General features: G+C 40.2%; 1 protein-coding gene across 1 annotated transcript in view; it reads left to right on the top strand.

Annotated features, from left to right (window-relative positions):
- Window positions 1-24,383, top strand: part of PTPRD (protein tyrosine phosphatase receptor type D) — a 413,356-nt gene that overhangs the window by 287,661 nt on the left and 101,312 nt on the right. The window contains 2 exon segments of the mRNA XM_040417151.1: window positions 10,535-10,576; window positions 11,034-11,131. Of these exon segments, the coding sequence (XP_040273085.1) occupies window positions 10,535-10,576; window positions 11,034-11,131 (140 nt within the window).

Here is a 24,383-nt window from a genome sequence, read left to right as displayed (position 1 = left end):
TGCCCCAGGTTCTGCTAAGCCACGCCCATGACCTGGTTAGGTCACGCCCCCTCCCACTCTTGAGCCGACGGGAATTGAAAAAATGAAGATAAAAATCAACTTCAGCTGCAGGGGTGGAAGGGAGGGTGATTTTCTCCCTGCAGCTTACACTCAGATAGCACAGTGCTTCTGTCTTAGAGTGAGCTGTTCAAAAGGATCCAGTAAAGGCCACTGTTAAGGGGGCGGGCCCCTGTGAAGGTCACTGTCAAGGGGCTGGTATGCTGTGAAAGTCACTGTTAAAGGTGAAGGCTGCTATAAAGGTCAACGTTAAGAGGATGGGCTGCTGTGGACGTCCAATTTTAAGGGACGGGGCACTGTGGGGGGGTCACTGTTTGGGAGCAGGGTACTGTAGATGTCACTGTTATAGTGGATAGTGTTGATATCTTTTAACAAAACACACAAACATTAAATGAAATACTGTAGATTAATTATACCTGAGCGAAGCCGGGTCCTTCAGCTAGTAATATACTATAATCTGATAAAGAATATTAAAAGGCACAAGCCTCTTAATAAATTTGGCACATACCTGTGCATACTGTGCACCAGAAATTCAAAGCTGAACTAAAATTTACACCGGTTCCTTGCAAAAATGATAGTAAATCTTTTGGGCTGTGGGAGGCCACGGCGAGAGAAGCGAAAATTAACAAACTGTGTGTGTGCCATACTTTGCCACTTTCTTGCGTTACAATAGTGGCATACAATTGTTAATAAATGTGCCTGTTTGTCTTGGAATTGACTACGTAAAAGTAGACGGGTTCCCGAAATGAAAAAGAGCATACCGCACATGCATCACCACCACTCCATTCACTACTATGAGACTACTGGAAATAGCTGAGCCAGCGATTAGGCTATTTTCAGATCTTCCTTAGTGGTTAATAAAAGGAGGCTGCTCTTGTGCAGTGCATTCTCCTTCCCAGAAGTTTGACTCTCACCTATCTGACATTAATGGCATATTCTAGAGATATGCCATCAATGACTGAGATGGGAATACCTCTTTAAGCAGAGGTATAGGTAGGCTTTCCTGCACCCGAGGCAAGGATTCAGATTTGTGCCACCCTGACCTCCCCCCGCCCCCGGCCACTCAAATTTATATAAAGATGGGGCAGATAAACGGCGCGTGCAGCGCGCATTGGAAATTCTTTTTACACTAAGCCGCTCCTCTAACTCCATCCAGTTCATAACTATACTCACCTAGTCCAACCTAGTAAAATCTATCATAGGATACACAGCGGTACCAATAAATCTTGCAATAAATGAATGAACCAACTGGTCCTACCGCATCCAGGGTTTTGCTGGCATCGGCAAGATGTCGGCTGGATCCCGACCAAGGTCCCTGTGGTGATAGAGAAAAAATAATAATCCCATAAGGAAGGGATGGTGACTGTACCTGGTAAATACCTACAAAGAGGTGATGTGTGCTGCCTTGTAAGACTGAGCCATTCCAGTGTATAAAAGGGTAATCTAGGGCATTTCGCCTTAGTGCTACCACACAGTGGTAATGCCCACATTGTGCCCCCACATTGTGTAATTATGCCCAGATTGTGCCTCCTTTACAGCTTAAATGCCTACATAGTGACTCCTCGCAGTAATTATGCCCACATTTTGCATCCTTTACAGCTGAAATGCCCACATTTTGTCCCCCTCACAGTAGTTATGCCCACCTTGTGGCCCCTTTACATTAGTTATGCCCATCTTTATGCCCCTTCACATCAGTTATGCCCACCTTTATGCCCCTTCACAGTAGTTATGTCCCCCTTGTGGCCCCTCACTGTAGTTATGCAAACCTTTGTGCTCGTCACCGTAGTTATAGCCAGTTTGTGTATGTCACAGTAGTTATGCCCACCCTTGTGTTATTAGTTATGCTCACCTTTATGCCCCCTCACCGTAGTTATGCCCACCTATGTTCCCCTTTACATTAGTTATGCCCATCTTTGCGCCCCTTTACATTAGTTATGCCCACCTTTGTGCACCTTCACAGTAGTTATGTACTCCTTGTGGCCCCTCACTGTAGTTATGCAAACCTTTGTGCTCATCACAGTAGTTATGTCCATCTTTGTGCCCTTTCACAGTTATGCCCAATTTTGTGCTTGTCCAGTAGTTATGCCCAACTTTGTGCTTGTCACAGTAGTTATACCCACTTTTGTGGGCCCTCACAGTAGTTAAGCCCACCTTTGTGCCCGTCACAGTAATTATGCAAATCTTTGTGCCCCTCACAGTAGATATGCCCATATTTGTGCCCCCTCACAGTAGTTATACCCAGTTATGTGCCCCTCAATGTAGTTATGCCCACTTTTGTGCCCCCTAACAGTAGTTATTTCCTCCTTGTGGCCTCCCATGGAATAAAAAAAAACAAAAAACACAAATACTCACCTGCTTCCCTGACCTGATGACATGCTCCCACCCTCATCACGCTGCTGGATGTGCAGGAGGCTGATTCCTGGGCTGTCAGTGCTCATCCCACACAACCAGCAATATGATGTGTGGCCAGAGTGGGAAGCGCCGTAGCTCATCAGAACAGTGAAGCAGGGAACGGAGAGCTCCCTGCTTCACTATGGAAACAAACTGCCCGGCGGTGAAAGGAACTGAAAGGAACCCCCCCCCAAGCCTTTGCGCCCGGGGCGCGTGCCCCATCTGCCCCCTACCCCTGCTTTAAGGTATCTATACACCGACAACAGTTGTCAGCTGATGCTCATTCAGCCAACAGCTATTCCTCCTAGCCTTCCCCCAGTACACTTGCACGCTGATTTACACTGATCATGTGTTGTGCATGTGTTTTCAATGGGAAAACAGAAGTAAGACTGAGGTGTTCCTTCTCTTGAAATCATCTGAGAGGGGAAGATCAGGAGCTCCATCTAGACATAAAATAGTCAGTCTTGAAAAAAATGATTAGGATCAGCTGCTCTTATGCGTTTGGACACCTTTCGCCTCTTATGACTGCACTTAGTGATCAGTATCATGAATTTACCTCATTGTGAACCACTTAAATGCTTTTAGTCAATCAATGAAACTTCAAGGTGATTGCCTAAACATTGCAGTGTAAGTTCTCTAATGGTGAGCCCATATGTATATGTATGTATAAATTTAGCGGCTTCCCGTGTTTATTAATTAGGGGAGAATGGTAATTAGGCTACATCAATATTTCAGTAGGTGAGACGATCTGTCTTTTCATTAAGCATCTTTACTGACACAGCAGGTTATTAAAAGACACTGAATGTCCTGACATAGAGGGTAATATGTCTATTAATTCCAAAAATATGTGATCCAGGGAAGTGAAGTAGGCACTTTATTAAAGAAGTGACCTCAAAACAGATTTTGTTGGTGCTTTATCAAACTTGTAACAATGCTGCCACTACCCTAAGGCAAGTAAATTAAATACTAAGTGCTTAGCTTTCTTACTTTAACAGGGGTTTTCAGGACTTATGTATTGATGACCTGTCCGTTGAATAGGTTGTCAATACGTGATATGTGGGAATTCAACTTCCAGCACCTCTGCCAATCAGTTTAGGCACAGCGCTGTGCATATGGTTGTTACTGTGCCTGGTCAATCAGCTCAGTCTCAGGCAAGTTGAAATGTTAAACTTTTTTTTTTATGGATAGTCTCCTACTAGAAACGTAAACTTCTAACTGAGAGTAAATTTATTTCCTGCCTGAAAAAATTATTACGGTAGCATATTTTATAGATTTAAAAGGACTAAACTTTGTGGGTACTTATGCATTTCAGTATACATGAGCACAATGAATTTCACCAAGAATAGCAGGGACCTGGTATAAGTGGTGGTCCAAGCTTTTTTTCTAGTTGTACAGTATGTCTTGTTTTCCTTATAAACTTGGAAGACAAAGGGGGTCATTTATCAAACTTGTGTAAAGTAGAACTGGCTTAGTTGCCCATAGCAACCAATCAGATTCCTCCTTTCATTTTCCAAAGGCGCTGTCCAAAATAAAAGGTGAAATCTGATTGGTTGCTATGGGCAACTAAGCCAGTTTTACTTTGTACCAGTCTGATAAATGACCCCCAAATTCTTTGTTTTCCACATTTTATCCTTTTGTTTTTGTTGTTTTCCAGCAATTACATATCATTTTGTATTGATAGGTCACTACAATATGTATATGTGTCTGCGAATGTACCTCAATGTAGCTTGCATATGTCCATATGTGTTTATTTTATACTATTACTACTAATTGGCTTACCATGTTCAATTGGCTTTTACTTTTTACAGCTTTGAACAGTAATTCAGTCCCCTACGCCTCCCTGATTGGCTCTGTTTCCTCCCTCTCTAGTCAAACTACCACTCAGTCCTTATATGATAATTACTCTCTCCCACGATTCGCTCGAAAAGGTCTAAACATCTTTGCCTCTTACTTTCGCTGTACAAGTTCTCTTCTATTCTTCACATTGATCAACCACCATTTTTGAAAAGTCTTATTAGGCCTCCTGCACACGACCGTTTTTTCCCCCCGTTTACTGGCCGTTTTTTGAGTTCCGTATACGGTCTGTATACGGAACCAATCATTTCAATGGTTCCGCAAAAAAAAACGAAATGTACTCCGTATGCATTCCGTTTCCGTATTTCCGTTTTTTCCGTTCCGTTTAAAGATAGAACATGTCCTGTTATTTCCCGCAAATCACATTCCGTGGCTCCATTCAAGTCAATGGGTCCGCCAAAAAACAGAACACATACGGAAATGCATTTCCGTTCCGTTTTTTGCGGAACCATCTATTGAAAATGTTATGCCCAGCCCAATTTTTTCTATGTAATTACTGTATACTGTATATACCATACGGAAAAACGGAACGGAGAAACGGGAACACAACAGAAACAAAAAAACGGAACAACGGATCCGTGAAAAACGGACCGCAAAACACTGAAAAAGCCATACGGTCGTGTGCAGGAGGCCTAACTGTCTTATGTTGACTACTCACTCCAATTCACAGGGGTGCTTGATCTGGATCCAAGCATAATCTTTTCAACAGCGGCACCATTATACTTTCCAAACTCATATTATTACAATAAGTTGATCTTGAAGGACACTTTTTCCAACTGGTCTACTAGATTGGAGAGTAAATATAAATAATTAGACCTGCATAGCTTTCACACATTTGTTGAAAGCTTACAAATTATTATTTTTAGTAAGAACACCAACAGCAAAAAAGGGTTTTATTTAATGTTATGAGTACCAAAGCAGATTTAACAAGAATTCCAGCTTAAGCCCCCCTAAATCCATTGTGTCTCCTTTCTGGTCCCAAATAATCGTATGGGGTATGCTTATTCAGATCTACAAGCCAGCTGTGTGTCCACTATACAGTCTGCCATAATTGGATCACAATATATTTCCAGAATGGAAATCATCCGGATACTGCTGGATTTATCTTATATAATGCATAGTCAGCAAGATGTGTGTTTGCAACATCTGGATTTTGAATGGTGCCTGTTTTGTTTGGGAAGGTACATTACAGTCCTGTGGCAGACATTAATAATAGTGTTGAGCGAGCACCAAAGTGCTTGTGTGCTCAAGTAGAACACTTTGCGATGCTCGGGTGTTCTACCGAGCACAATGGGAGAACCCCAGGCACCCACTGCTCTGAAGAGGGGAGGGTGTCGGCACTCTAGTTCGGCTTAGGAGTCCCTGCTCTGACTCCATATTTAGCTATGTCCATATATATGGGAGTCAGTGCTTGGGGACACCCCAGTGTATTTAAATATAATGCCCAGAAAACCTTCAGAAAAGTTTCTGCCGGGATTCAAACTCACGACATTCTGTATTAGAGGCAAGGCACTTAACCACTCAGCTATAATAGCTGTATAGCCAGATACTGGCTAAAAAACAAATTATAAAAAAAAATCTATATATATGAGATTTCTACTGTACTGTACTTCTACTGAGACCTAAACAGTAGAAGTCTCATCTTTTATTTATTTTTAGTTGCTTGCTATATAGTGTAGTAGTTAAAGTTCTGGGCTAGGATGCAGAAGCTGTGAGTTCAAATCTTGTCACAAACCTTTTCAGAAATAGAGACTAAACTTAATTTAAATATATATATATATATATATATATATACACACATATATATAAGTTTTTAGCCATAATATATTTACACATATTATTATATATTTAGAATATATAATATATTATAATATATGTAAATATATTATGGCTAAAACATTAGTAGTAGTTTCCCACATATTATGCATTCATATATATCAGAAGTATGATTTTATATATATATATATATATATATATATATATATATTGATATATATATATATATATATTGATATATATATTGATATATATATAGATGCAATGAATGGCAGCACCAACCTTTTGATTTGAAAATTGGGTGCAAGCTCCAGTGGGAAAAGCGTCCCAGGATAATAAAAATAAAAAATAGAGCAGCACTCCGGTATAGTGAAAAAAGAAAACTATTTATTCACCCAGTAGTGACGCGACGTTTCGGCCGAAACTATGAATTAACACATGTGGAATTATATACATAACAAACAAGTGTGAAACAACTGAAAATATGTCATATTCTAGGTTCTTCAAAGTAGCCACCTTTTGCTTTGATTACTGCTTTGCACACTCTTGGCATTCTCTTGATGAGCTTCAAGAGGTAGTCCCTGGAAATGGTCTTCCAACAGTCTTGAAGGAGTTCCCAGAGATGCTTAGCACTTGTTGGCCCTTTTGCCTTCACTCTGCGGTCCAGCTCACCCCAAACCATCTCGGTGGGTTCAGGTCCGGTGACTGTGGAGGCCAGGTCATCTGGCGCAGCACCCCATCACTGTCCTTCATCGTCAAATAGCCCTTACTTTCAAAGTTTTCCCAATTTTTCGGCTGACTGACTGACCTTCATTTCTTAAAGTAATGATGGCCACTCGTTTTTCTTTACTTAGCTGCTTTTTTCTTGCCATAATACAAATTCTAACAGTCTATTCAGTAAGACTATCAGCTGTGTATTCACCTGACTTCTCCTCAACGCAGCTGATGGTCCCAACCCCATTTATAAGGCAAGAAATCCCACTTATTAAACCTGACAGGGCACACCTGTGAAGTGAAAACCATTTCAGGGGACTACCTCTTGAAGCTCATCAAGAGAATGCCAAGAGTGTGCAAAGCAGTAATCAAAGCAAAAGGTGGCTACTTTGAAGAACCTAGAATATGACATATTTTCAGTTGTTTCACACTTGTTTGTTATGTATATAATTCCACATGTGTTAATTCATAGTTTTGATGCCTTCAGTGTGAATCTACAATTTTCATAGTCATGAAAATAAAGAAAACTCTTTGAATGAGAAGGTGTGTCCAAACTTTTGGTCTGTACTGTATATATGTATGTATGTACATACACTGCTCAAAAAAATAAAGGGAACACAAAAATAACACATCCTAGATCTGAGTTAATTAAATATTCTACTGAAATACTTTGTTCTTTACATAGTTGAATGTGCTGACAACAAAATCACACAAAAATAAAAAAAATGGAAATAAAATTTTTCAACCCATGGAGGTCTGGATTTGGAGTCACACTCAAAATTAAAGTGGAAAAACACACTACAGGCTGATCCAACTTTGATGTAATGTCCTTAAAACAAGTCAAAATGAGGCTCAGTAGTGTGTGTGGCCTCCACGTGCCTGTATGACCTCCCTACAACGCCTGTGCATGCTCCTGATGAGGTGGCGGACGGTCTCCTGAGGGATCTCCTCCCAGACCTGGACTAAAGCATCTGCCAACTCCTGGACAGTCTGTGGTGCAACGTGACGTTGGTGGATAGAGCGAGACATGATGTCCCAGATGTGCTCAATTGGATTCAGGTCTGGGAAACGGGCGGGCCAGTCCATAGCATCAATGCCTTCGACTTGCAGGAACTTCCACTCCAGCCACATGAGGTCTAGCATTGTCTTGCATTAGGAGGAACCCAGGGCCAACCGCACCAGCATATGGTCTCACAAGGGGTCTGAGGATCTCATCTCGGTACCTAATGGCAGTCAGGCTACCTCTGGCGAGCACATGGAGGGCTGTGCGGCCCTCCAAAGAAATGCCACCCCACACCATTACTGACCCAATGCCAAACCGGTCATGCTGGAGGATGTTGCAGGCAGCAGAACGTTCTCCACTGCGTCTCCAGACTCTGTCACGTCTGTCACATGTGCTCAGTGTGAACCTGCTTTCATCTGTGAAGAGCACAGGGCGCCAGTGGCGAATTTGCCAATCTTGGTGTTCTCTGGCAAATGCCAAACGTTCTGCACGGTGTTGGGCTGTAAGCACAACCCCCACCTGTGGACGTCGGGCCCTCATATCACCCTCATGGAGTCTGTTTCTGACCGTTTGAGCAGACACTTGCACATTTGTGGCCTGCTGGAGGTCATTTTGCAGGGCTCTGGCAGTGCTCCTCCTGTTCCTCCTTGCACAAAGGCGGAGGTAGCGGTCCTGCTGCTGGGTTGTTGCCCTCCTACGGTCTCCTCCACATCTCCTGATGTACTGGCCTGTCTCCTGGTAGCGCCTCCATGCTCTGGACACTACGCTGACAGACACAGCAAACCTTCTTGCCACAGCTTGCATTGATGTGCCATCCTGGATAAGCTGCACTACCTGAGCCACTTGTGTGGGTTGTAGACTCCGTCTCATGCTACCACTAGAGTGAAAGTACCGCCAGCATTCAAAAGTGACCAAAACATCATCCAGGAAGCATATGAACTGAGAAGAGGACTGTGGTCACCACCTGCAGAACCACTCCTTTATTGGGGGTGTCTTGCTAATTGCCTATAATTTCCACCTGTTGTCTATCCCATTTGCACAACAGCATGTGAAATTGATTGTCACTCAGTGTTGCTTCCTAAGTGGACAGTTTAATTTCACAGAAGTGTGATTGACTTGGAATTACATTGTGTTGTTTAAGTGTTCCCTTTATTTTTTTGAGCAGTGTATATATTTAAATTAAGTTTAGCCTCTATTTCTGAAAAACTTTGTGACAGGATTTGAACTCACACCTTCTGCATCAAAGCCCAGAAGTACAGGTATCAGTAGAAGTACAGTACAGTAGAAGTCTCATATTTTTTTTATTTTTTTAGTAACTGGCTATGCAACTATTATAGCTGAGTGGTTAAATGCCTTGCCTCTAAAGCAAAAGGTTGTGAGTTTGAATCCTGGCAGAAACTTTTCTGAACTACAGGCTAAATTAGATTTAAATACACTGGGGTGTCCCCAAGCACTGACTCCATATATGGACATAGCTATATATGGAGTCAGAGCAGGGACTCCTAAGTGTCGGACTCACACTGAGGGATTCCCTCACTGTACAGCAATCTTCTGCATAGAAATAGAGGCTAAATTAGATTTAAATACACTGGCTCGAGCACACGTGGTGTTCGGCCGAAATCTGCGATGTGCCGAGCATAGCGATGCTCAGGCCGAACTGGTGTTTGGCCGAGCATGCTCGCTCAACACTAATTAATAAGGGTACTTTCACACTAGTGTTTTTCTTTTCCGGTATTGAGTTTTGTCACAGGGGCTCAATACCGGAAAAAAACTGATCAGTTTTATCCTAATGCATTCTGAAAGGAGAGCATTCCATTCAGGATGCATCAGTTCAGTCCCTCCTACGTTTTTTGGCCTGGGAAAATACCGCAGCATGATGTCTTTTTCTCTCCGGTCAAAAATCCTGAATACTTGCAGGAATGCCGGATCTGGCATTAATTTCCATTGAAATGTATTAGTGCTGGATCCGGCATTAAAATTGCCACATTGACGGATCCGTTCTTCCGATCCGCGCATGCGCAGATCTTTAAATCTGTGAAGAAAATTAAAATGCCGAATCCGTTTCTCCGGATGACACCGGAGAGACGGATCCGGTATTTCAATGCATTTGTCAGACGGATCCTAATCCGGATCCGTCTAAAAATTCCATCCATTTGCGTCCGGATTGTTGGATCCTCTGCCGCAAGTGTGAAAGTACCCTAATATACATGTTTGCAGCTGGTAGGTTGAAATAGTTACCCCATTTCTGTGTGTGTCCTTTTATTCTTTACAGGTGTCTTTGTAAGACAAGGATGTTTACACCTAGGGTAGATTGTAGGCATTTTTAGGGGTTGCGCTTAGGGCATTTTCTCGAGAAATATTTTGCTCTAACAGACAGCACCATAACCCCTCTCTCTACAATCTGCTAATAGTGAAAACATTTCTGATGCCCTGAATTACCATACTACCCCTTAATGCAACTATTATCCCAAAATTACTGTGCATGCTACATATTTAACTGTTTGCATGTCAATATATTCTACCTATGTCATTTTGGGTTGATAATAAGGTAATTTTTTTCAGAAATCATTTTGGTCATTCCATGAAACATTCTTACCTTGGTATCAGATTTTCATTTTATGGGTAACCCAAACTATTTGAATCATTACTCTGTTGTGCTCTGGGGACAAATGATTTGGGCTACCCATTTAACTTCATGGCATAATTCATTTTTTATTTATACCCCCATTTCCTTTTCAGGTTCAGGTGCCGCCGGTTACCCTGGTAACCCCCATTCTTCAAGTTAGTTTGCCTTCATTATGCCTTTTTGTTTTTGTTTTTAATTCTTGATTTCGTTCTCTTTTAGGAGCTTTTCATATTCTGTTTAGTTCACTACTTTCTCATCACTTATACTATTTCCATTTCATACGGTGCAGAATAAAGTGGTTGAAATTGTAGAGATCTCTACCTGTGCTCTAACTGTGATCACTTTCCTCTACCTACTGTAGCTAACTTCATAATTCATTGCACAATAATGTCCTTCACACTAGGCAAGTTGGCTTTGGGAATATGCTTGGTGACTACTCACGCATCAGAGCTCATACCTCCAAAGCATGTACAGCTTTGAGTAACCAAACTTATCTGCTTGCTTCTCACATACAGCATCTTTACTGCACATTATCATTCTACTCTTTTTACTATATAGCATACCATTATCTAAGCAGTAGACACTATATTTGTCTCGTTTTTTTCCTTATAGGCATGGCCAGCCACCCACCTATTCCCATTATGGAGCTTGCGGATCACATTGAAAGGTTAAAAGCTAATGACAACTTGAAGTTTTCTCAAGAATATGAGGTATCTAATTAATATTTCTGGACATGATGTATACTATCTATGCATTGATTATAAGATATATCTCTAATATCATAAATGTTGATTCCTGACCTGCCAACAACTATTTTTCCTGACTCTCTTAAAAACTTTCAAGGGGGAGTGGGGGGGTGTTAGGGGGATTAAGACACTTCTAGACTTTTCTGGCCATGGCTTATCTTCTGCAGGAACAAGGGATAGGGCAAACTGAAATACAGTGTGCCGATCCCGCTTAGCTAGAGCATCTGCCATTGGAGGGCGTTGGCCCCCATATGCATACGATCATTATGTAATCTTGTCTGTCAGTTTCTCATTCCTTTGTATGACCAGTTTTAAGGTATGTTCTTGTGGTGGATTTTCCTACTGTTTTCTGCAGTAATCTTGCATGCCATGGATCCACTGGTGGCTTTAGCCCCATTCATTATGACTAATCTATGTGCAGGCACCTGCCACAGTTTTTGGACACGTCCACAGCCAAACAAATGCAAATTTCCATGCAGAAAAAGGTACACAAAATCCAATGTGCTTTGAATGAGTCTTTAGAAATTTATTGGCGCTAGAAAGTTTGTAAACCCTTCAGAATTTTCTATATTTTTTGATAAATTTGACCTAAAATTAAATCAGAAGTCCTTAAAAAAAAACAAATTAAACAAATGAGTCAAAAATGTTACACTTGGTCATTTATTTATTGAGGAAAATGATCCATTATTACATGTCTGTCAGTGGCAAAAGTATGTGAACCTTAAGGATAAGGGAATAATTTGAAGGTGAAATTAAAGTCAGGTGTTTTCAATCAAAGGGATGACTATCAGGTATGAGTGGTGATATGATCTTCACAACACCTGCTTGTGGAAATGTATCTCAATGAGGACCTCAGAGGAAGAGTTTTTGATGCTCATCATGCTAGAAAAGTTACAAAACCATCTCTAATGAGTTTGGACTCTGCAATTCCAAACAGATTGTGTACAAATATAAAAAAAATCAAGACCATTTTCATGCTCCGCAGGAGTAGTCTACTGACAAAGATCATCCCAAGAGCATGGCGTGTAATAGTCTGCGAGGTCAGAAAGGTTACCCATAGTAACTTCTAAGTAACTAAGGGCCATTATCACATTAGCTAATGTTAATGTTCATGAGTCGACCATCAGGAGGAGATTGAATAATGGTGTGCATGGCAGCACTGCAAGGAGAAAGCCTCTGTTGTCCAAAAAGCACATTACTGCCTATCTGCAGTTTGCTATCACCTGGACAAGATAGAAGGCTATTGAAACTGTATTTTGTGGAAGTATGAGGTTTAACCCTTAGGATACCGGCGCCGTACATGTACGGCACAGAAATGCGGGACAAAAATCCCAGCGCAGTACAGGTACGGCACGCTAATCGGGCGGGTGCAGGAGCTGCGCCCGCCTGATCAGAGGCAGGGGTCCGGACCCCTGCTGTATGCGCCAGGTACCCCATGGCAGGGAAGGCAGCGCGATGCCTTCCTTAGCCATCGTGGCTGCCTTACGGGAGAGCCTGTGAGATCCAGCCCCCTGGATCTCACTGGCAAGCAGGCTGTAAGCGTATTACAGTGGTAGTACACTTATAACCAATGCATTACAATACAGAAGTATTGTAATGCATTGTAAAGGGGATCAGACCCAAAAAGTTGAAGTCCCAGAGTGGGACAAAAAATAAAGTAAAAAAAATAGTTTTCCCAAAATAAAATAAGTAAAAAAAAGCGTCATTTTCCAAAAATAAAGTAAAAAAATAGGGGAAAAAAGAAAAGTAGACATATTAGGTATTGCCGCATCCGTATCGACCAGCTCTATAAAAATATCATATGACCTAACCACTCAGGTGAACACGTTGGTGGCTAAGTTGGTGGTGGTTCTTATCAGTTTATTTCAGACCAGACTCTGATAAAATGAGCAGTACTCATGGAGATGAGCAGTCATGTATGAGCTTATTCTTACTGCTAGTTACATAGTTGCAGCCCTTAAACATACAAGCTGAATGTGTAGTAATCTGTACTAATCACTACAGACATAGTATTGCGTCTGACAACTGAATACTTTTATTTATCCCGCCATCTTTTTTTTATTACCTAGACAAAAAAAAAAAAAAAAAACTGTGCTAAAAAAACTTTTTTTGTCACCTTACATCATTAAAAGGCATATGCCTCCCAAAATAGTACCAATCTAACAGTCACCTCATCCCGCAAAAAATGAGTCCCTACCTAAGACAATCAGTCAAAAAATTAAAAAGCTATGGCTCTCAGACAATGGTGACACTAAAATATGATTTTTTTTGCTTCAAAACTGCTATTAATGTGCTAAAGTGAAATACATTTTAAAAAAAAAGTATACATATTATGTATTGCCGTGTCTGTAACAACCTGCTCTATAAAAATATCATATCACCTAACCATTGAGGTGAACACCGTAAAAAAAAAAAAAACGGTGTCAAAAAACATCATCTTACATCACAAAAAGTGTAATAGCAAGCGAACAAAGTCATATGCACCCCAAAATAGTGCCAATCAAACCGTCATCTAAACCCGCAAAAATTATATCCTAAGACAATCGCCCAAAAAATAAAAAAACTATGGCTCTCAGACTATGGAGGCACTAAAGCAGGATTTTTTTTTGTTTCAAAAATTATATTAGTGTATAAAACGTAAAAAAAAAAGTATACATATTAGGTATTGCCACGTCCATAACGACCTGCTCTATAAAAATATCACATGATTTAACCCCTCGGGTGAACACCGTAAAAAAAAAAACTGTGCCAAAAAAAGCTATTTTTTGTCACCTTACATCACAAAAACTGTAATACCAAGTGATTAAAAAGTCAAATGCACCCTAAAATAGTACCAATCAGTCATCTCATACTGAAAAAAATGAGCCGCTATATAAGACGGTCACCCAAAATGTAAAAAAAAAAACTATGGCTTTCAGAATATGAAGAAACAAAAAAATATTTATTTTTCAAAAATGCTTTATTATGTAAAACTGAAACGAACAACCAAATTTGCTATTGTTGCGTCCATAACAACCTGCTCTATAAAAATACCACATGATCTAACCTGTCAGGTGAACACTGTAAATAACAAAAAATAAAAACGGTGCCAAAACAGCTATTTTTGTTACCTTGCCTTACAAACAGTGTAATATAGAGCAACCAAAAATCATATGTACCCTAAAATAATACCAAGAAAACTGCCACCTTATCCTGTAGTTTCCAAACTGGGGTAATTTTTTTGGTGTTTCTACTCTAGGGGTGCATCAGGGGGTCTTCAAATGGGACATGGTGTCAAAAAACCAGTCCCGCAAAAAATGGATTAAAATGGAAAATCTTTCAAAAAAGTGCAATTCTCTCCATTTTCCATTAATTCTTGTGGAACACCTAAAGGGTTAACAAAGTTTTTATAATCAGTTTTGAATACCTTGAGGGGTGTAGTTTATAAAATGGGGTTATTTTTGGGTGGTTTCTATTATGTAAGCCTCACAAAGTGACTTCAGACTTGAACTGGTCCTTAAAAAGTGGGTTTTGGAAATTTTTCGGGAAAATTTCAAGATCTGCTTCTAAACTTCTAAGCCTTCTAAAGTTCACAAAATGATCCAAACATGAAGTAGACATATGGGGAATGTAAAGTAATAACTATTTTTGGAGTGATTGCTATCTATTATAAAAGTAGAGAAATGGAAATTTGCAAATGTTTCCCAATTTTTGGTAAATTTGGTATTTTTTATAAATAAAAATGACATTTTTGGGCTCAATTTTACTACTGTCATGAAGTGCAATATGTGACAAGAAAACATTCTCAGAATGGCCTGGATAAGTAAAAGTGTTTTTAAAGTTATTACCACATAAAGTGACACATGTCAGATTTGCAAAAATTGGCCTGGGATTTAAGGTGAAAAGTGGCTCAGTAGTGAAGGGGTTAAATGAGAAGTGTTATGTTTGGAGAAAGGAAAACATTGCATTTGAACATAAATACCCCCATCCCATCTGTGAAACACAATGGTTGTAGTATCATGGTTTGGGCCTGTTTCGATGCATCTGGTCCAAGATGGCTTGCCATCATTGAACAATGAATTTTGAATTATACCAGCAAATTCTCAGCAAATTCTAAAGTGAAATGTCAGGGCATCTGTCCATGAGCTTAATCTCAAGAGAAAATGGGTCATGCAATGACCCTAAGCATACAATTTGTTCTACCAAAGGATGGTTAAAGAATAAAGTTTTGGAATGACCAAGTAAAATAAGTTTTGGAATGACCAAGTAAAATAAGTTTTGGAATGGCCAAGTAAAATAAGTTTTGGAATGGCCAAGTCAAAACTGATTTGTATAGTGAAACGAGCTAAAATTATCAAATCTGTTGTGCAGGCCTAATCAACAATTACCAGATTTGCATACTTTTTTTTCATTTTCTTCAATAAATAAATGATGAAGTCTAGTATTTTTGAATCACTTGTTTGATTTGGTTGTCTTCATCTACTTTTAGGACTTGTGTGAAAATATATGCAAAAATATAGAAAATTCTGAAGGTTTCACAAACTTTCAAGCACCATTGTAGGTTGCTTAGTCACCAACTTTGTATTGTTCTAAGCATGTAAAGTAAATTGCTAGTGGCATCTTTATTCCTGTGAAAAAGGCAATCTTTAACTTTTCTTACCATTTAGTCGTTTTTTCCTGCCAGTTGCACTATTACCATGTGATGAGCAAAATGCATTACTGAGATTATCATTAAGCTTAATTCATTCATTACATTCCCCTTGATTTGCTAATTACATTAGTGTCCCTAATGTGATATAAACTTACTAGTATCATTCTGTCATTTATCTTAATAATCTCAAGTATGTAGCTACTAGCAAAATTAAATTGGAGGTCTCTTACACATTATCAGCTTTTATTGTATTAGCAGGAGCACAAAACACTTCTGTGTTCTCATACAAACTTGATTTCCAGGAATAGTATTCTAACGATATAACCAAATGTTGTTCTGTATAGGGATGATTACATAGATAATATTATAAAGACCATGATGGCTTCTAATGCTGCTATACATATTGGAAGAGAGGGTGAGGTAACCTCTTAGTTCACATTCTTAGGTTCCTACCATAACAGATGGATTCTTTTCGTAATAAATCCTTACAGAACCAATTGAGTAGTTCTTCCAGTTGTATATAAATAGTTATAGTTTTAGTGTTACAGTATGTGACATATTATCATTAATACATACACTTTAGACCTGTTTCAGATTATGTTGCCCTGTTTAAAGGGACACATCAGAAAGGGGTATTAAAAAACAACAACTCAATATTTATAGAGAACATGTTTTTGTTCATGCTGTTTTGTGTTTTCATTGCAGCAGTATTGTGTCATTGAAAATAATTAATTTTTTATTTAATGGTCAAATAAATACAAAATATTGTACTTCTGTAGCAGTCAGCACAGAATAATACTCCTAAATAACCAATTATCAGTTCACTGCTGCTGTGAAGTAAAGTTCATCTAATAGTAGATTGCAAAATTCGGATGACGGTATGACAGCTGTTATTGTTCTCTAGATAGGCATAGATAAATATGCCCACAGAAAAATCTGTATAAGGGCTCATGCACACCGCTGTATCCATTCAGCAGCCAACAAATTGCGGATCCGCAAAACACATTTACTGCCATGTGCGTCTCACATTTTGTGGAACTTAAAGGGCTTCTGTCACCCCCCATTGTGCAATTTTTCATTAGCCGACATTAGCTATTTGCTAATGTCAGCTGAGTGCAATTATACATGTTCTACCTTTGTCTGTGGCTTATTTCTTGTAAAAATCATACTTTTATCATATGCAAATTTCTTCACTACCAGCAAGTTGGGCTGTACTTGCTGGTAGCCGCCGTATCTGCCGCTTCTAGACACGCCCCATCTCCTCTTGATAGACAGGGCCAGCGAGCGCTCTCCTCCTCCCGCTGGCCCCGCCTGCTGCTGAATTCCTGCGCCGTAACGTTCCTCGATCGGCGCAGGCGTACTGAGTGAAGGACACGCGCTTGCCAGCTCCTTCCTCAGTGTGCCTGCGCCGATTACGTCACATTACACCCGGAAGAGAAGACTGCCAACATCAGCAATAATCGTCAGTCTTCTCTTCCGGGTGTAGTGTGACGTAATCAGCGCAGGCGCACTGAGGAATGAGCTGGCAAGCGCGTGTCCTTCACTCAGTACGCCTGCGCCGATCGAGGAACGTTACAGCGCAGGCGCAGAAATTCAGCAGCAGGCGGGGCCAGCGGGAGGAGGAGAGCGCTCGCTGGCCCTGTCTATCAAGAGGAGATGGGGCATGTCTAGAAGCAGCAGATGCCGCGGCAAGTACAGCCCAACTTGCTGGTAGTGAAGAAATTTGCATATGATAAAAGTATGATTTTTACAAGAAATAAACCACAGACAAAGGTAGGACATGTATAATTGCACTCAGCTGACATTAGCAAATAGCTAATGTCGGCTAATGAAAATTGCACAATGGGGGGTGACAGAAGCCCTTTAACGTCCTGCCATCTATAGAATAGTTCTGTCCTTGTCCATAAAACTGACAAGTATAGGACATGTTTATTTTTTTGTGGGTGCCACAGAACGGACATATGGATGCGGACAACACACAGTGTGCTGTCCGCATCTATTTTGGCCCCATTGAAGTGAATGGGTCCTCATCCAACCAGAAAAAAATGCTTATTTGATGTGGACAAAAAGCACAGTCGTGTGCATGAACCCTAAGTGTAATGTGTGATGCTCTTACTGAGTCACCCATCCACTTCCCTCTCGGATCACAATGAATAGTCTGAGAAAGTCAAGCACGACTGTTTGCTGTGCACCGATGATGTTAAAGAGCCAGGGCAGGAAGTAGAACACATGGAGTGACTTTAAAAAAATATATCTGTGAAATCCATTCACAATTTTTTTTTTTTTAAATATGCTTAGAGTATTCACATAGTCTGTTAATACATTATGTGATTAAAAAAATTATGGTAGTGTCTCTTGAAGAGCAACATATTATGGGTATAAGTGTATGCTCCCATTAGCCTAAACACTGCAAAAATATTGTGCCATTTGGTTACTAGAACTTTATACCCACCTCCTCATGCCCCTCAAAATAGTGGTTTCCAGGCAGATATATGTACAGTAAATTGTAGCCCTATAGCAGGCCCTTTGGCTCCACTCTTTACCGAATGCTGTGTATGGATAATAACACTGCCCTGTTTACTAGATTTTGATTGTGCTGCATTTTATGACAGTGCCTGTCCAGGAGTGATAATGTAAAGTAAAGGGGCAAAACCTCTTTGCTGTAGGACCTGCTAAGTGCACCAGAATTGAAGTTTGGCCAGGAGTTGAAGTTTCTAGCAATTCTAATAACTCATTTATCTCCCTCCTGTCTTACTCTTCTGATTAACATTCAGTATAAAATGTGTCAATAAATATGTTGATAGTATAAATCTCTATCTAGCTGCCATGCGCCCATGCCAGTTTGTTAATCTGGACCTACTTTCTCTTCTGTGTATCATCATTATCTGTCCCTGAGAACTTGTCATTTTCTGCCGATGGGAGTCTCCAGTCTATGCTATAGTCTTTTAAATAGTTGAAAGACATTTCATCATATTGGCTGTTTAGTGAATTTTGGTAAAATCACAAGCAATATGTCAGTATATCAATTTAAAATATTTATAATGGAGGAGATCCTCTGTTAGCCATGCATTACATTTGCACACATTCTCTGGATTACCCCAGTGATACAAGTGATCGATGGAACTAGAGAACCAGACGTGGTCAGTGGATTTTCCTAGTGAGGCAAAACCTGGGCTCATGTACACAATTGTACTTATAGACGATTATACTGCTTCCATAGTACTCAGTGGTGCTATAATGTACTTTTCTATGTCTCTAATATCAAATATATTCCATTGAAAAATTGAATTATAGAGACAGCTTTTATCATATTGCACAGTACAGGCTTTGTGTACACGGCTCTGCCATATGCATGATAGCATAAAAACTTTTAGAGGACATTTCACCGCTCCTGACATTCCTGTTTAATAGCTTCATGCATTCCCCATGTAATAACAGCTCTGGAGCATCTATTCTTATGTCTATATGCTGTACCATTCCTTTATTGTTTCTACTAGAAGTTATGAATGAATTTCTATTAGCCTTCAGTAAGAGTACAGAGGGGAGGTAACCAGTTGGGGGGGTGTACCTGCACAGACTCACTCTATCCAATCAGTGCTGTCATGTTCAGACTGTGCAGGTACACACCCCCCAACTGGTTACCTCCCCTCTGTACCCTTACTGCAGACTGCTGGCAATTCATTCATAACTTCTAGTAGAAGTAATAGAGGACTGGTGCAACATAGAGCCGTAAGAATAGATGTTCCAGAATTGTTATTACATGGGGGATGCTTGATACTATTAAAACAGGGATTTCAGGAGTGGTGAAAGGTCCTCTTTAAGTCAGAATGCATGCAGCAATTATTTTTGCCATCAAAATGATGGCCACTAAACCCTAAAATGGACTGGCCTCAGACTCCCTCCATTCCTACTAGATTTAAAGAACTGGCACGTATGTCCACTTGATACATGCTTGCCTTGAGACCAAACAGGCAGAAAAACAAGAACCCCCCTTTGAATCAAGTGCATCACAGTTATTGGAGTCTGGCCACACTAGCACTACTTGATTGACAAGTAAAATCGAGGAGCTTAAAACTAGGTTTGTGGAGACTTGCAAAATCTTAGGGGGAGAGTCAGAGAGGCTGAGGACCGTATATCACATCTAGAAGACTCTATGACCCCGGTATCTTGAGAAAGGTGCGGAAATGTGGGTACAATGTGTAGATGACCTAGAAAATAGACTGTGTAAGAAAAAAAATGACACACATTAGGGCTGTCTGAAAGATCTGAAGTCCAAATCCCTGTGAATTTATGGAACGTTGGCTAAAATCTCTCCTCACTGATGCTGGATCTTCTCCCCTTTTTGCTATCAAAAGGGCTCTCATAGTGCCAGCTAGGCCTTCACCTTCAGACACAAAGCCCAGGCTGATGTTGGCTTAAATACAATGATGCGTCCATACCTTTATTTTAGGATTTCTCAGCAGCTCTACAAAAGACCCATGCCAAATTCTTTAATGGGAAGAGAAGACCATTCTATACATTACTCCATGGTATATCCTGCTCGCCTCCAACAGGATTGTCTTCTTTACGTCTCTAAAAGAGGGAAAGGACAGGCTTCATATGTTGCCATGATCACCCAGACTCTCACCTTATTTTTTTCTGTTTGTGTGGGGAGAACATGAGAAACAATGTGGTAGATATTGTTAATACACTTTTTAGTCATATAGTCTTGTATGCAGCATACTGTCCAGGCATCTGACCAGGGTACTCACACTCATGTGTGTAGAGGATGGTGTGGGTTAGGAGTTTGCCTGCAGAGTCCTGCAGATTTAGACACAATTGGCTTATGTTTTTGCTCTTATGGTTGCACTGCGTGCGACTAGTAATAATGTATAAGCAAGGGGTTCTCACATACTATATTCTGTTATAGGTTTAGTGGTAGTTGCCCTTACATTCCACCTTCTAGAGGTGCACACCCCGTGTTTGTTTTGTGCTACAGTGTGAGATATTACCATTACACCTCAGTTATAGTCTGTATTTATTTCGCATTATTGCATTGTTCTTTAGCTAAATAATGCATTTTCATTTCTTTTGTGAGACCGATGATAGATATATGCAGCAGTTGAATGGGACAGAATCTTTTCCTTATGTCTCTCTTCTTATCCATCTAATTCCTATAGATGTCATTGATAATGGAGAATCTCAGGATAGTAAAATAGTTACTGGAAGTATTCATGGTCAGATGTGTGTATCATGTATGGATTTTACAGTATTCCTGTAATAACTGTTATATATACTAAAAGGACAGTGGACATGATGACATCATCACATAACAGTTTAATTGCATTTGGATCAGGATTTTGTATTCGCCAGGTTGGAGCACTGAATAGAAAGCCTGTGAGGAATAGACCTTTAACGGGTCCTGTGCACTCTGTAATCATGAAGTAACCCTGTAATCTAAACTTTATTTCTATTTTGCATCATTTCCCAATTCTCTGAATGCAACCGGTAATGTGAACACTTGATGATCATATTCTGGTTGTCATGGCTACACCCAGAGACATGATAGCAGAGGAAAATCGCGCCACTCCATCAGAAACATGCATTGATCTCTATTGTAATAATTATACTCCTGTTATTCATATTAGAAAAAGATATTCTTGCTTGCTAAAGCTTACATGTGTTGTATGGTATGCCTGTGTATAAGTATATCTACACACTATAGGGTACACTATACATGGACGTAGCCATGGCAGCCCGAATGAGAACACCCATTGTTCATATTTATAGAACTGGAGACACAAGTCACCATAAGTACATGTTTAGTTTTAGTTTATAATACAAAGTGAACTTTTACATATTCAGCTTTAGGACCCCTTTCATAGTAACAGTAAATTGCAAATTGTATAAGCAATATGATAGTGTATAGAATATATTATAGATGAGCTTCTTATTATCAAATCTATGAGGAACATTTATTAAGACCGGCTATTTATACGCCCGTCTTAATCCCTCTGCGCTACCAGTTGATGCGCCAAAGTTATGTAGAGGTGCAGGCCTCTACATCACTTTGGCGTTTGCTGCCGCTGGCCATGCAACATGCTTTAAACTACACCAGCTCCCTTGCTGGCATAGTTTATGGCCATTTGCCGTGCCATAAACTGGAGTGGAAAATGATGAATGAGACGGGCCGGCCGTACCACACCACTCCCTTATTTTCCGCCACTTTGGAGAAGTGGCTCAAACGGGGTAAAGGCACAGATTTTGTCACAAAACATACGACCTTAATATGCCACAAAGCATAAAACTAATAATAAATGCCCGCCTATGTTGTTAATGAGGTGCCAGTTGGTAGATTATTCAAACTGTTATTGGCTACAGGGAGATTGCCAACCATGACTACATGTAAAAGAATGGGTTGCCAATGAAAAGTGGAACTTGAAAATCTATAAATTTGCAATGCTGACACTTTCTATGTAGCGGTAGTCACATACTGACCAGATCGTCTTACAGAATATGGCACATTAAATACTGCACCATGCCCTGAAGGCTGTAATCATAATCTCTTCCCTTGATTTATCGCCAATACTCAAGTACCCCCTCATTATTCTGCTCAGGGGCAGTTGTATCTTGTAGAAGAAGATGTTGTGAGAGATTCACATTCCATGTCATATGTATACAGAAGTTTTTTATATGCTTTTCAAATAACATAGTGGATTTTGTGTGAAACTGAAAGCAAGATACTCGGTAGATAGACTGCAACTGAACCCTCTAGAATAAAAACTGTTAACATTTTTTAATAAAAGATCATTGAAAAAATGAATTTTAGCCCAAATGCAATAAGAAATTTGCCTCCCAAAGGTGTTCATAGCTTTTAAGGCTTTGTTCATGTTAGCACTATATATTTCCATATATACTGGGGTCTGTTGTGTTCCCCTCTCAGAGCCCAGCCTTCCCTTTGACAAGATAGTGCAGCATGCTGCGGCATTTAGTCTGGCTTCCAAATAGAGCCTCAAAACAGCTATCCCTCCAACCCCCACGTCATACGCATTCTTACCTGACTTGGCTGAGTGTGCATGTGTTCTAAATGGGGAGAGGGGACTTCTAGTACTCTGGCAGTGGCTTATCTCCCATAGAATAAAAGGATTGAGCAGTTGAAATCCAACTGCTGGTTCCTTATCCCCCTGAGATCTGACATAGAAGGAGAGTTAAAAGGCCCCTGCACACATTAGATGGTGAGCTAATCAAGCCAAAATTGATGGATTTTGTCAAAATTTCATATCGGACAAATTTATTAAAGGGAATGCGTCATCAGAAAATTACTTATTTTATGATGATGCATTCCCAGGTTTTTAGATTTAACATATTTTTAAAGACTTTTGATTATATTATTTTTAATTTTCCATGTCAATATCTATATTTAAACAGACCATCAAATCCTGCCGTTTTTCACAGTGTCCACTAGGCCTAATAAAAGGCGCCACTTCTTTGCCTGTACAGATCCCTTCACTGCATTTACCTGCTTACCTATCATTCTAATTCCTCCAAGACAGGATCCACCATTCACAATAGGTGATTGTCAGAGCTTATCTGTTCCTTCCTTGTACAATGACCTCTGCAGGTCACAGAGCATGCCTAGAAAACTCCTCAATAGAAGTCAATGAGGTCCCCTACTTACCATTGGGTCTATGGACCATGGGGCTGCCATAAAGCAATTCTTTAAATGCTGTGTAAATGCTGTTAAGAACAGCTCTATGCCAGAAAACTAGCATAAATGAAGATAAATATATCGGGCCCAACGGCCTCACCTTTCCCTGCCCTTGCCTCCCCCCACTTTTTGCAAAGTGGCAAGGGCGATGTAGAAATGCCACTTGTGACAAAATTTGTTTCAGTGACATTTAAAAAGCCATTTAAAAAGCCATGCGACTTTTTTACTCTAGAAAAGTGCCATGGGGGGAATGATGAGTACCCCCTTGTGTAACTTTACATGACCTATTAGCTGGCTTAGTCACAACAAAATTGTGCCACAATTTTGGCACACGGTGCTGCTTCTCAAGCCGTGCCCCCTGTGCTAGGCCACACCTCTTGACGGATGAGGCAAAAATGTCAAAAGACAATTAATCAATTTGTCAATTCATTTGTAAATCTTCCCTAACGTTTTTCTTCTGTTAAAGAGGATTTGCCACCTCGCCTGTTATGTCTGTTTTAGTAATTCATTTTACCCCTCATAAACTAACAATTTTGGAGCATCTTTTCTGAGAACTCCTGTCCCTTTTATTTAGCCTTCAGAGAGGAGCACATTGGTGCTATACTCCTTCTCCTCTTTGCAGCCACCATTAGGTTCGTAAACAGTTAAATACTAATTATACTTTCCCTAAGCAGGAACCTAGTCCTTGATATGTGCAGCTTAGGGTGTCAGCTGTGTAACAGAAATTCTGTGCAGATTTCTGTGCGTTTCTTCCTCAAATTTGCATAAAAAGATGCATGTGTTACTTGCACTTTTGGTGCGGATATGATGCGGTTGCAATGAAGAAGGTGAAAGTCTGCTATGGATTTAGCAGATTTTACCCTATGTATTGCACAGGATGGTATCTATAGCATATACTG

The sequence above is a fragment of the Bufo bufo genome, chromosome 2 (assembly GCF_905171765.1).
Source record: "Bufo bufo chromosome 2, aBufBuf1.1, whole genome shotgun sequence".
NCBI classification, from domain to species: Eukaryota; Metazoa; Chordata; class Amphibia; order Anura; family Bufonidae; genus Bufo; species Bufo bufo.
This window is presented reverse-complemented; position numbering and strand designations above follow the sequence as displayed.